The following is a 14433-nucleotide window of genomic DNA, read 5'->3' as shown; positions in this document are numbered from 1 at the left end:
ATAACACAGTATCTCAAAAATACTGGCAATCATTTAGGATGCTGGTAGTTTAGAAACTTTTCTTTTTCTGAGAAATATTTAAATATTTAAATGTAATTATTTAAATTACATTTGCTCATAGCAGCCTAAGACAATACTTATTAAATTGCTTCTGTTTTTTTTTCCTATAGAGCCATTATTTTCCTTGCATATATATTCCTAAAGTTATTTCATAGTTTTTTAATAGATGAGCATTAATTTTATTTTATACTTTATAAAATATAGTAATTACATTTTATAAAGGAAAAGATAAATGCTGATATGTAAAAGGAAGCTAATATGAAGTCCTGTTTTATTAGTTCACTCTTTATCTTAACTCCATTTTATTATTAAATAGATTAATGAGTGAAACTTCTTAGGTTTTCTTCTAAACTTTATATCCTTTAACTGCAATACTGGAAAATTCAGTAATAGAAATTATCTTTTGTCTTCATGTAATATTTAGCTTTACATGAAATTAGTTTTTAACATTTAAGATGCTATGGCAATACATATTTTCTTTCCTAGTAAAAGTGTTCTGTGTTTTTTAATGACCTGACAATATTCATCACCTCTTATTACAGGATTCCATACCTAAAATCTCATCTTCTTTTTGTGTTCCTAGTATCTTATTACTTGGGTTTGGAAGCTTTATCTTCTTTGTTCTCTCTCCTTTGGCAAATGATTGTTTCCTTCCTTCATTTTTACTTGACTTATCACATTGCCCCTAGTTTATACCAGAGTCTCCCAACTACTTTCACCAGATCTAGTCTTTTTCTTCTAGTTCAGCATAAAAAATGAACCTGGATTACTTTTTTCTCCTAAAATACTGATGCATTTGGACACTTCTCTGTCCCCAAACCTTCCTTGGCTCCCTTTGACCTGTGAAATAAATTCCATATTCTAATTCCATATTCTAATTCTCCATAATCTGTCACTTCACCTTTCCAAACATATTACTAGGCCAGCTTCAGCAACTTAGCAAAAACCTGTCCCAAAATAAAATGAAGGGCTGAGGATGTAGCTCAGTGATAAAGCATTTCTGAGTTCAACTTCTACTGCAAAAACAAAAATAATTATCACATTTATGAGCTTAGTTATTGCCGCTGCAAAATGCTTTATACTTACCTGCATCACAGCATTCTTCATGCCATTTTCTTTATTAAAATGCTATTCTTCTGGACTAAATCTTGCCTATCATCTATGAAACCTACAACTGAGATCTCAATGTTGTATGATATTCTTTACTTTCTTAAAGTAGTGTGCCCTGCATGACTCAATCTGCAAATTCATAATAGTTTTGCCTAACTTGTTTCTGAATTTCCAGCAAGATTATAGTAATCTACCACTGTATTTGAGACATTACACAACTAATTTTAATATAAACTAAAGTTTCACTAAAGTGAAATTAAATCTTTAGAACTGTTTTAAGCCCCATTATTGAGGATCCTAGTTGCATTAATGGACTTTCTTATTTACTTGTATCCAGTGGAAGTGTTTTTTCTCATGGTTTCTAGTTGAAGACCCCCAAGATGTAACAATTCCTGGGTTTTGGTTCAGGGTTTTGGATTTTTTTTTTATTTTGTTTTGTTTTTTTAATTTTTTTGTTTGTTTTAAAGAGAGAGAGAGAGAGAGAGAATTTTAATACTTATTTTTTAGTTTACGGCGGACACAACATTTGTTTGTGGTGCTGAGGATCGAACCCAGGCTGCATGCATGCCAGGCGAGTGCGCTACTGCTTGAGCCACATCCCCAGCCCCAAGGGTTTTGGTTTTTGTTTAATACTCAGGAAAGATACAAAGATGGCCCCCTGTGATTTCCTGCCTTCTGTACTGCTCTACTCTGGCAGTCTCCCATCTGAGCTTCTTCCCCTGACTTCCTGAGAATTTTGTACTGATCTTAGCTAAAGCACCTTTAACACAGTCATACTTAACTTTTTTTGTCTTATCTAACTTCTCCACTAGATGATGATTCCCTTGCTTTCAGAAACTTATCTATATCCCTGTTCTTAGACTTGTACCTGGCACATCCCAGGTGCTCAGTTATTGTCTGTTCTAGACATTAGTAAATCAGCAGTGAACAGATGGACAAAACCCACCCTCAAAGAATGAATGAATCTAATATGCAGTATTTGTTAAAAGCCATGAGGAAGAGAAACAATTACTATACATTGTTCCTTTCCTGAAGGAGTTTATAATCCTTAGTGATTTCTGTGTCTCATTATGTAAATTATCATTAGTTTTCAAACATATATTGATATCTAGTTTAGATTTAGCAGTATTTCACAAATTTTCAGATTTTCTAGACTTTTTTTTAGAAAGTGACTATTCTTACTTTCATTTATTCACTTTAATGTACCCTGAACACCTGCTATGACCAAGGACCTATTCTAAGAAGTGGGCATACAAAGATGAGTCAGATTAAATTCTTAACAATCGCTGCTGAGCTAAAATACTAAAATTTGTCTTGCCTTGACAGATGATACAAAATTCTAAACTAGTTCTCTTATTCTTTTACCTGCTGGAGAAAGGAAAGATGTAAAGCTGGAGCAAGAAGCAGATTGCTAGAACAGGACTTTTATTTATTTAGAAAGATATGAACCTTCTCAAATTCCTAAATAAATAAATGTGAGGAGCAATTTATTTATGCAAATTTGACATTAGAGAAAATGTTGAAGCCTTGAGGAGCTGAGAGAGGAGATCATACTTACTAGAAAAGAAAAAAAAACAACAACAAAATAACAGTTAGGTTTGGTTAAATTCATTTTAAAGCCAGATGCTTTAAATTTAGTTCATGATATATCCCTGTATTATGTTTTGACCATCATAGCATACTGAAAGGATGTGCAGTCATTGCTTCTAATAGCTGATATTTGAAGATCGCATGGTAAAATACACATGCTTTTTTAAACTTTGCCTTATCCACTTGGGGATTTGTCAGTATCGTTTGTCAGTATCATTACAGTAAATTTGTCAGTATCATTACAGTATATAGTAATTTTTTTTGGCTGTATTGAAAATTTTAAAGAAAAGAAAAAATAAAATTTTGCTTCTTTTCAGGAAATCCTGCTTTGCATTTAAAGGGTCAGCACCCCCTCCTCGCTTAGCATCCATTTTGGTCTTTATTCTCCAACTCTTCAAAGAAACTGACGTAGATGTTTGTGATATTGAACTGCTACTTCCTGGCATCTTACAATGTTTGGTGTTGGTCAATGAACCCCAAGGTTAGTTTGTGAATATACTTGTGTTTCTCATTGTTTTCCGTTTACAAGTTAGGAAAGTACTCTTTCCTGTCAGTTAAATGAGTGGTTACAAAAGGTTGTGTGGCTATTTTCTGTATGTTCCTATATCCTGGATAAGAGTGAATACCAACTAATAGTTGAGGTTAGGGATAAAATGTTGACATATTTCGGTCTGTTTTAGTTTTGTTTTTCCCTTAAGAGTTTATTTAAGGGCTACTTCCTATGTTAATATCTAAAAGACTATTTATTTAGTCTAGCTCCAATGCTAAATGCAATTTGTCAAATACCAAGTGGTCAGAGGCCAGTGTACTTTCTTCTATCCCAGTTTCTGCTAGAATATCTGGCTGATTTAGGGGGAAACTTATGAGAATCCTTTGATTCTAGTTTTTTTTTTGTTTTCAGTCTCATCAGCCTTAAAATATCCCTTATTTAATCCCTAGTGTCAACACTTTAATAAGATTATTGGGAATATGTAAAATAGGAGTCATACTTCAATCCTGAAGGAATTTTTAATGTAAATAGGGCCGTTTGTGTGTATTTACCATTATAATTTGATTGTTCAAGGCAGGGAATCTCAAATGTTTTCGCCTAAGTACTTTCAACTGCTAAGATAAATGAGTACAGTGCATACCCTGAAGAATCTGAGGGCAGTGCCCAAAGTGGTAGTGGAAAGCTCAAACAAGTCTTTGAAATGTTCTGTTTTATCTCAAAAACGTATGCCTATTTTTAAAAATCCATATTTATTTCAGTATTTTAAATGCTCCTGTGTAAAAGGAGCATTTAAAATACTGAAATGTGTAAAACGTTGTGTTATGTTTATATATAATCCTGTTATTCATGGTAACATCCTCCTCACTAGAGAATATCCAGTGATGGCCCCCAGACTCTTTAGAGATTTTGACCTTATTAAAAACTTACGTGTACTTTGAATTTCGATGAAATCCTATTGTACTGTATAATACAAAGTTGCTAACATAGAGCAGGTAGTATAGCAGTTGCCCTTTGTTTATAGTTTGGCTTTATGTTCTTTCAGTTACCTGTTCTTAATAGTGTCTGAAAAGATTAGATGGAAAATTCCAGAAATAAGCAATTCTTGAGTGTTCTAAGTTCTGTACCATTCTGAATAAGCATGATACAATCTCATAAATCATTCCTTTGTTCAGTGTATCCATGCTGTATATGCTATGCACCTATTAGTCATTTAGTAGTTTTCTCAGTTATCAGATATACATCATAATGTGTGTTCAAGCAATGCTTATTTACTTAATAATGGCCCCCAAAGTGTTAGAGTAGTGATGCTAGCAATTTGGATATTCAAAAAAAAAAAAAAAAGAGCCACAGAATGCTGAAAGATTAAGATGTTTTGAGAGAGAGAAACGAAACCCTATTCATGTAACTTTCATTACAGTATATAGTTCTTTTTGTCTTGTTAATCTCTTACTGTGCCTAGTTTATAAGCTAAACTTTATTGTAGCTCTATATGTATAAGAAAAAACATATGTAGTTTTCAGTACTGTCCACAGTTTCAGGCATCACAGTTGGGGCAGTTGTCTTACAATGTATCATCCAAGGATAAGGGATGTACTACTGTATAAAGTGTTGACCAACCTATCATTTTTTTTTTTTTTTAAGAAATGTCTTTTTTTTAACCTATTTATTTATTTATTTATTTTTCTGTGGTACTGAGGATCAAACCCAATGCCTCACGTGTTCTAGGCAAATGCTGTACCACTGAGCCACAGTCACAGTCCCCCCAAAAATCATTGTTGATGATACTAACATTTTATCATTAAGGAGACTGCTAGTTAGAGCTCACATCTAACTAGTAAATACATCACATGTTCAATATAGTTAGAATATAGTATTCTCTGCATTGTATTCTCTATAAACCAGAGGAGAAATATGAAGCAGATTTGCAAGTTTGGCTTAGAGAAATTTTTCTCTGACTTACCTATGGTCTCAGTGTTTAAAAGGAAAGCCTGAAAAATCATAGAAATCTAAAGTTATTATATGAACCAGCAGTTCCACTCCTAGGTATATGCCTATAAGTATTGACAACATGTCTACTCAAAAACCCATACCTGTTAGCATAATAACATAACTAATTAACCAGCAAACCAGGTGAAAAATATTTAAAGACAGCATTTAAATTCTCTGGAAATGATACTAAGAATAAACAACAAATAGAGAAACATTTATTTAAAGAAAGAACTAAAAGGTGATAAGAATAGCCAGAGTCCCCGGTATTGAACCAAGACCACTCCCTCCTGTTCCTTCCAAGCACATCAAGGCAGTAACTCTATTCTAGACTAGTTAATGCAAGAATATATGGTTCCCTCTCTCCCCAGCTCACAATAGGAGGGATATCATCCTAGGAGAGAGAGGACAAATATTTCTCATTTATGAGGATATGAATAGGTAGCTTTGGCTACCTAATGCTGAAGTTCTTTTCTAGGTAAGTATGGCCAGTCCTCTGCTCAGCCCCATTAGTGGGACAGACCATAAATGAGTCCAGCAGCACTGAAAGACCTGATCACTGCTGGGGGCAGGTGTTTGATAACAAGAAGAGCAAGTCAAGAGGTCTTAGGCCTATTTCCCTTTATTTCCTGGATTCTCAGCTCCTAAAATGAATGTTGCACAAAATAGTAGGCACCATTGTCTTCACACTCAACACCAAAGATATACCTCTGAGATTTTTGCCTGGGTGGAAGCAAGCAAGAAACAAGCCATAGAACAGAGTTTTGAATTTCTTGTAAAATAATTGTCTCCATTGGCAACAGAATATGCAAAAATTCATACTGAGTACTCTCAAAAACAATGAAAATGGAGGTGAGATACATTAAGGAAATTGGTAATTTTCATCTGAGATATAACACTAATTTATAGGCCAGCCAGGTTGAGTGAATCAGTAAAAGAAAAAGCCAACAAAAAGCCCTTGGGTCAGAATAAATCTCAGACACTGACCCCATAAAGCATCCTGTCAAAGAATCCTGAATTTGATTGGATCAGCCTGTAAGGCAATTTATGCCCCCCGGGCATTATTTAAAACAATAGAACAATTGTCCAGAAATTAATTAGTGGAGCTTTAAGCAGCTGGCTGTGATCAAAGAAAGGGTAGTTAAAGAGAAACCTGCAAACTAAAAAGTTTTTTCTCAGCAAGAGAAACAATAAGAGAGGTAAATAGGGAGCCTACATCATGGGAACAAATCTTTACTCCTCACACTTCAGATAGAGCCCTAATATCCAGAGTATACAAAGAACTCAAAAAATTAGACAATAAGATAACAAATAACCCAATCAACAAATGGGCCTAGGACCTGAACAAACACTTCTCAGAGGAGGACATACAATCAATCAACAAGTACATAAAAAAATGCTCACCATCTCTAGCAGTCAGAGAAATGCAAATCAAAACCACCCTAAGATACCATCTCACTCCAGTAAGATTGGCAGCCATTATGAAGTCCAACAACAACAAGTGCTGGCGAGGATGTGGAGAAAAGGGTACACTTGTATATTGCTGGTGGGACTGCAAATTGGTGCGGCCAATTTGGAAAGCAGTATGGAGATTCCTTGGAAAGCTGGGAACGGAACCATCATTTGACCCAGCTATTCCCCTTCTTGGACTATTCCCTAAGACCTTAAAAGAGCGTACTATAGGGATACTGCTACAACGATGTTCATAGCAGGACAATTCACAATAGCTATACTGTGGAACCAACCTAGATGCCCTTCAATAGATGAATGGATAAAAAAAAGTGGCATTTATACACAGTGGAGTACTACTCAGCACTAAAAAATGACAAAATCATGGCATTTGCAGGGAAATGGATGGCACCAGAGCAGATTATGCTAAGTGAAGCTAGCCAGTCCCTAAAAAACATGCCAAATGTCATCTTTGATATAAGGAGAGCAACTAAGAACAGAGCGGGGAGGAAGAGCATGAGAAAAAGATCACCATTAAACAGGGACGAGAGGCGGGAGGGAAAGGGAGAGAGAAGGGAAATTGCATGGTAAAGGAAGGAGACCCTCATTGTTATACAAAACTACATATAAGAGGAAGTGAGGGGAAAAGGGAAAAAAAACAAGAGAGAGAAATGAATTACAGTAGATGGGGTAGAGAGAGAATATGGGAGGGGAGGGGAGGGGAGGGGGGATAGTAGAGGATAGGAAAGGCAGCAGAATACAACAGACACTAGTATGGCAGTATGTAAAAAAGTGGATGTGTAACCAATGTGAATCTGCAATATGTATACGGGGTAAAAATGGGAGTTCATAATCCACGTGAATCAAATGTATGAAATATGATATGTCAAGAGCTTTGTAATGTTTTGAACAACTAATAATAAAAATTAAAAAAAGAGAGAGAGAGAGAGAAACCTGCCAATTACAGCACTGGGGGAAAGCATCGGCAACTTGGCATTTCAATTATACCACTGGAGGAGTAGACTTCACCCAAAAAAGAAAAGATATCCAATACTCTACCAAAAAAAAAATTAAAAGACATGTAAAGAAAAGAAATTACAATTTATATACTGGGTGGGGAGTCAGCAACAGAAACTCCTAGAGAAAGGATCAGACATTGGATGTGATAGGAGTTATTTTAAATATAGTCACATAACTAAAAGAAAACATAATAAATAAAGGAAATTACATTGACAATGTCACATCACATATAGAATATGAATAAAGAGAAATTATAAGAAAAAAATGTGAACTCTGGAGATAAGATATAGTGGCTGAACTGGCAAGTTTACTAGAGGGCTCTCTAGTGGATTGAAATTGGCAGTAGAAAGAATCAGCAAACTTGATGATAGATCAATATATATTAAACAGTCTAAGAAGAAAGAAGAAGACTGAAAAAAATGAACAGAGCTTTTGAGAATTGTGATACCGTTAAGTACACCAGCATATGTATAATAGGTGAACCAAGAGGACAGAAAGGAACAGAAAAAATATTGGGAAAAAATAATGGCTAAAGATTTCCAAAATATATACATTCAAGAAGTTTAGCTAACTCTAGGTAAGGAAAACACAAAGACGTCTATAGACAGACACATTATAGTAAAGATTCAAAAAGTTAAAGTGAGGAGAAAAATTTGAAATCAGGAAAGGAAAAATGATTTTTGTTACAAAACAAGTTCAGTAAGATTAATATGTAGAAAGGTAACCAAAAAAACTGGAGTGAGTATAACAATAATGAGTTCTATATGAACGTCTAATTTACTCAAAATAAATCAGAAATCTAAATGTTAAAGCTAAAACTATACTCTTGGAAGTAAGCATAGGTTAAGGGTAAGTCTTTCTGACCTTGGATTTGACAACAGATTTTTAGAGCTGACAACAAAAGTATAACCACAAAAGAAAAAGGAGATAAACTGGAGTTAATAAAAATTAAAAGCTATTATGTTTCAAAGGATAACAAGAAGAAAGTGGAATGGCAACCCAGGATTGTGAGGATTATTTACAAATGATATCTGATAAGGAATTTGTATCTGGAATGTATAAAGTACTCCGAAACTCAATAATAAAAAGACAACTGAATTGAAAAATGAGATGGGTAATAGATATGAATAAATACTTTTCTAATAGAGAAAGAAATGAAACAAAAACACTTCTGTATAGAAATCAGAACATTCATGTTCATAGCAATAGTATATAGTATAATAAAATGTAGAATGTCTTTTAACCGATGGATAATTTAAAATTTTTATATATCCATATAATGTAGTGTTAGTTGGCCTACAAAAGGAAATGAAGAACTGATGATATATACTGTAACTTGGATGAACCTTGTAACATGATTCTAAGTAAAAGAAGTTGGCATTTAAAACAAACAAAAACACAATTTTATTATATGAGTGCCCAGAATAGCTAAATCTATAGAGAGAAGAAGAAAATTAGTAGTTGATTAAGAGGAGTCAGGTGATACAAAAAGTTATAGAGTTTCTTTTTGAGATAATGAAAATATTCTAAAATTGACTGTAATGATAGTTCAAAACTGTGAAAATGCTTAAAACCTTTGAATTGTATACAATTTTTTTTTGGAGGGGGGGTTACTGGGGATTAAGCTCAGGGACACTCAACCACTGGAGCCACATCCCCATCCCTATTTTGTATTTTATTTAGAGACAGGGTCTCACTGAGTTGCTTAGTGCCTCACTTTTGCTGAGGCTAGCTTTGAACTCGCAATCCTTCTGTTGAGTTTTCTTGTTGAGACCTCCTGAGCCGCTAGGATTGTAGACTGTTGTGTTCTTTATTTACTAGCTTCATACCATAAAAAACATTATCTCCTATTTATTATTAATTAATTTAAGTTTATATTCATCATGTTTTGTATTCCTGTTATAATGGGTCACAATTTCTAAAATTTTTCTTAGAGAAAACACTGGGTTCCCTCCCCCATACATATATTTAATATGTCTAAAACATGACAAAAATTCAGAACATGTTGGGTTTTCTGTATTCTTTCTTGATATTTGTATTAGTCAGCTTTGCATTACTGTAACAAAATAACTGAGATTATCAACTTAAAAAGAGGAAAGGTTTATTTTGGACCACAATTTTGGAGGTTTCAGTCCATGATTGGTTGGCTCTGTTGTCTTTGAGCCTGTGGGGATGCAGTGTATCATATGGTGGGCACACATGGCAAAGGAAACTGTTCACTTCATAGTAGTGGAAGAAAAGAAAAGAAAAGGAAGGGGCTGGGGTCCCAATATCTCCTTCAAGGGTACACCACAGTGACCCAAGTTTCTCACTTAAGCCCCATCCCTTAAAGTGTTCTGCCATCTCCCAATAGCACCACAGATGGGGAGCCAAACCTTTAACACATGAGCCTTTGGGAACACATTTAAGATTCAAATTATAGGAATGTTTTTGCACTATTGTATACAAGCATGCAATTCTAAAGTGTTTCTTAAAATATTTAAAGAATACAAATATTCATTTGAGACTTTGTTATCTTTTGAAAGGAAGATAACATAAGTAGTTTTTATGTATGTTTGGCTAATTTTAAGTGAAGATAGATTGTAGGTGGTATCTGATTTTGCTTTTTATGTATTTCTGAGGGAATGGGAGGAATATGTTTATAAATTAAAAACCAATCAATCTGCCTATCATCAGTCAGCTGATTTGAAGGGCTTTCTTTTGTCAATGTGTAACTGTGTGCAGGCTTATGTTGGTGTAGTATTTTTGAATATGAACACCTTTCTAAGAGAAGAACATATCTTCATGTGTTATTTTCAATTTTTAGAGTCAAAAATAGACTTTTAAACATTTTTAGTATACTCTAGAACAAAACAAAATTCCTATTTCATTGTGAAAATTAGCAAAAAAACATGTAGATACTTCAAGAAAACACATCTTTTTCTAAATTAAGAGTGTTAAAAATGAGGATCCAGATGGTCAATTCAGACACAGTGTGTAATGCTATAATTTTTCCTCCTAGTTAAAAGGCTGGCCACCGAGAACCTACAGTACGTGGTAAAAGCCTGCCAAGTGGGGTCAGAAGGAGAACCTGCCGCCCAGCTGACTTCTGTGTTTAGGTAACTAGAAAATATGCCAACTGGCAAGGAGACTGTTGCCAGCCATTTGACAGCCAGCATGTTTTTTAAATGACTAATTATCCAAAACATAATGTGTTACTACTTATTTATAGTATTTCAATTATTGTATTTTTGGCAGTAGTTTTGTTACATTGTGTTGTTTTATTGGAAAATAAAAATGCCAGGGAAACAGATAAGGGAGCTGACTTGAAATGACTTGTGATTTTCCTAAAAGATTCTTGCACGTATTTGAGAAGAAAAGGTGAGAAACAGGAGTCATGATGGCAGGTGCACAGGGCTCCGGAGCTTGCTTAAGCATGTTGCTCAGCGTACAGTGTAAAAGGATATGTCCTTGGTTTTCTGGTTTGCTTTAGATCCTTTAGTTTCAGAAGGCTCTCTTATGTTTAATTTGTGAGGTATGGACTTTATAGGAGTAGGTTTGTTGTTCATAAGAATAACAGTGCCACTTGAGAATTACTTTTTTCCTCTTTCCTGCCTTGTCCCCTTTACAGTCTTATGCTTTCGGTGAGGGCAGTATTTTTTTAATATTTCTTTATCAAGGTTTATAAGTTTACCCTCATTATAAATATCTCTATCTTACTACCACCGTAACAAATAATTTAGGGTCCATATCCTTTGTTCTGTGTTGGATCTTTGATGACTCAGTTTTTTTTTTCTCATTATATTTTGGCACATATCTACTATTCAGTTTATTTAAGTTGTGATCCATTTGTGAATGTGAAGATTGTGGAGTCCGAGGAGAGGGAAAAATTATTTTATGTGATCAAAGATTCCATGTTTGTTATCTACAATTTATTATAGTAGATGGCTTTCATTTTGTCGATGGGGATGTGAAAATTTTAGGGTTAAAAGATAGTTTTATTCATAAAGGCTTCTGTGGGTATCAAGTCTCCTGTTCAGTTTAAAGAAAATAAAGGTCTATTTTTAATATTTTGCTTTCCCTGTTAGCATACTGTTTATCCAGAGATACGAAGGATATCTGACTTTCTTCTCCCTTTTGGTGTCTTCCACACTCTTTCCTGCTTCCCCTCATTTTAATGTGGAAAGTATAGCATAGAGTCTCTGGAATTAGATTTTTTTCCCCTTAATTCATCCTCCTAGGATTCCAGCTCCTTCCTCATCCCCAGTACCATCACTGGTCTTGGATGACACAGGAATAGGACATTTCTGTCCTATTTTAAAGTACTAATAGTAGTCTCCATGTTAAATATAGTTTTCATGATAATATTACATGAAGTGATCATTTTTGTGCTTAGGCTATGGCTGACTGCAATGTAGGCACCAACTCAAAGCATAACTCCAGAATTTTGAGTGATGTGTTTTACTTTCACAGGCAGTTTATCCAGGATTATGGTGTAAGATACAGTCATCAAGTTTACAGCATTTTAGAGATAGTAGCAACACTGAAGCAGCAGATTGTCATCTCCTTGATTTCTACCCTCACTCAATCTCTGAAGGATTCGGAATTGAAATGGGGCCTTGGCAAAAATATTGAACAAAGGTATATTTGCTCATTTAATTACATTCTTTTGGACAATGTTTATGAAATCTGTATTTCATTTTATCAAAATGGCTATTTTCTCATTCCCCCAAATTTGGGATGTGTTCTTTTCAGTTGAAAAATATTTCAATATTGGGATTATTATCAGTTTTGTAAAGTATGATTAAAAAATACTGTGGTTTATCAACAAACTTAGCAGAATCCACACATCCTATCTTGTGTACTTCCTTTCAAAGACCATATTAGAAAGCTGTGTATTTCAGTAGAACTACTATTGCTCAAAATACTTGTGTTTCTCTTTGTGAAGTGGGTTTCAGAGCCTCAGGTATCTTATTTTATAAAACCCATAGTGCCAATTCATAATCCTTTGAGGGACGCTAGATTTATTGAGTCAACTTTATCATGCATAGCCATATGATAAAGGTAAGTAACCCAATTAGATAAAACAGATTTGGGGGGGGGAGAAATAGATAAGACTTTTTAAAAAAATTTTTATAGACTTATAACCCAACCAAATATATTGGACTATTTAGAGAAATATAATTCTGTAGGAATATGTTTATATTTCCTAAAGAGATTACTTTAGATCAGTCAGTACTCACACTAGGATTCTTATGTCCTACAGTTTATTACAGAATCAAATGCTTTTAATTGTGTTCCTGTGTATCTGTACACATGCACAATCTAATAAACATGCATGTTCCAGGTTTTAGTTGAGAAATTTTAATTGTATAATGTCATATTGGAGACCGTTCTTGGAGACATGACTATACTGATTGCAGCTTTAGAAAACTAATGAACTGCATCTTTCAGTATAATAAATGGAAATTTTTAAAAAGGAGGGTCAGGGAATAGTTTTTCTGTACTAAGGTAGAACATCTCTTTTCTTCTCTTACACAGTAACGTGGCTAGCCTCTTATTTTCCAGAGAGAAAAGATTGGGTCGCTTTAAATCATAGCTTTAAAGAAATGATGTTCATTGTCATGTCATTAAACAAGCTCATGCAAATGAAAAAACTGAAGAGACTACATGAAACATCCTAACATAGTACATTGTTGGAACAAGTGTTCTGTTATTGTACTACTTTGCAAGCAGAGACACGAGAGGGTTGGTTTTAACAATTCTGAATAGCACAGATATTTAGTCTAATGAAATAACTGCCAGGCACAATAAATCTAAAACACATTTCAGATACAGGGAAATACTAGAGAATCTAATAGGAGCAACAATATTTTATTTTCAAACTTTGTTATTTCTAAGAAGATAAAGAAGAAAATAGGGCGTATACTAAAAGTGTTATACAGTTCTGTTTTATGGTTATAAAACTTTTATTTTCATTTTTAGTTTGCAAAACAAGTCTTCCCGTTATAAGCATACCATTCCTATCTGTAAGTTATTTCATGATTATATTTCATTACCTAGTAGCATTATGTCATTGCAGATGGTTAGTAAACTTTGATGTGTCATTTTTAATCTATACTTGATATATATGTATATCAATCATACTTTTAAAAACTGAATTAATCCTAACATCTAGGTTTACTCACAAAATATACAAGTACCTTTTTTTAGAAGTGTTTTAATAAATCTGCTAGATGAATGAATGGATGGATGGATAGTTAGACCCACAGACAGGTTTCAATTTGTAAATATTCAAGTGGAAAAATGCTGAAAAAGATAATAAGTATATTTTATTTCTTTTCTTTTTTCTTAAACAGGGAAGCCTATAGAAAACTTTTATCTCGCCTAGGACAGATGGGACAAGATGAGATGCAGAGACTGGAAAATGACAATACATATATTTTGTGATTCACCCTGTCTATTGCTTATCATCTAAAACTACTTTGAACTAATCCATCTCCTACTTTTAATTAATTATATAATGATCTGTTAAAAAATGCTTTCTGGGATTTTTTTCTTATATACCTTATATAAGTATAAAATATATAAATAAGGAAATAAAGATTAATTAGTAACTATGTAATAGCATCCTTGGAGCTTTGCCAAACTATAATCTAGTTTGAAGAAATTTTGGTTAAACTAAATTAAAGAAGCCTTTTCTGGAAATGTTTTCTGTGTATGAGTACTATGCGGGTTTGTTCTGGTAC

At 33.9% G+C, this 14433-nt stretch overlaps 1 protein-coding gene across 1 annotated transcript in view; it reads left to right on the top strand.

Moving 5' to 3' along the window:
• The window catches only part of MMS22L (MMS22 like, DNA repair protein), a 127374-nt gene extending 112994 nt beyond the window's left edge, over positions 1-14380 (top strand). The window contains exons 22-25 of the mRNA XM_081295429.1: positions 3078-3241; positions 10707-10803; positions 12158-12325; positions 14044-14380. Of these exons, the coding sequence (XP_081151555.1) occupies positions 3078-3241; positions 10707-10803; positions 12158-12325; positions 14044-14134 (520 nt within the window). The 3' untranslated portion in view covers positions 14135-14380. The remainder of the gene's footprint in view (positions 1-3077; positions 3242-10706; positions 10804-12157; positions 12326-14043) is intronic.
• The last annotated feature ends 53 nt before the right edge of the window (positions 14381-14433 follow it).

Source organism: Spermophilus citellus (assembly GCF_964194105.1).
Source record: "Spermophilus citellus genome assembly, chromosome: 5".
Lineage (NCBI taxonomy): Eukaryota > Metazoa > Chordata > Mammalia > Rodentia > Sciuridae > Spermophilus > Spermophilus citellus.
The sequence above is the reverse complement of the archived record's forward strand: the minus strand, read 5'-3'. Positions and strand labels throughout refer to the sequence as shown.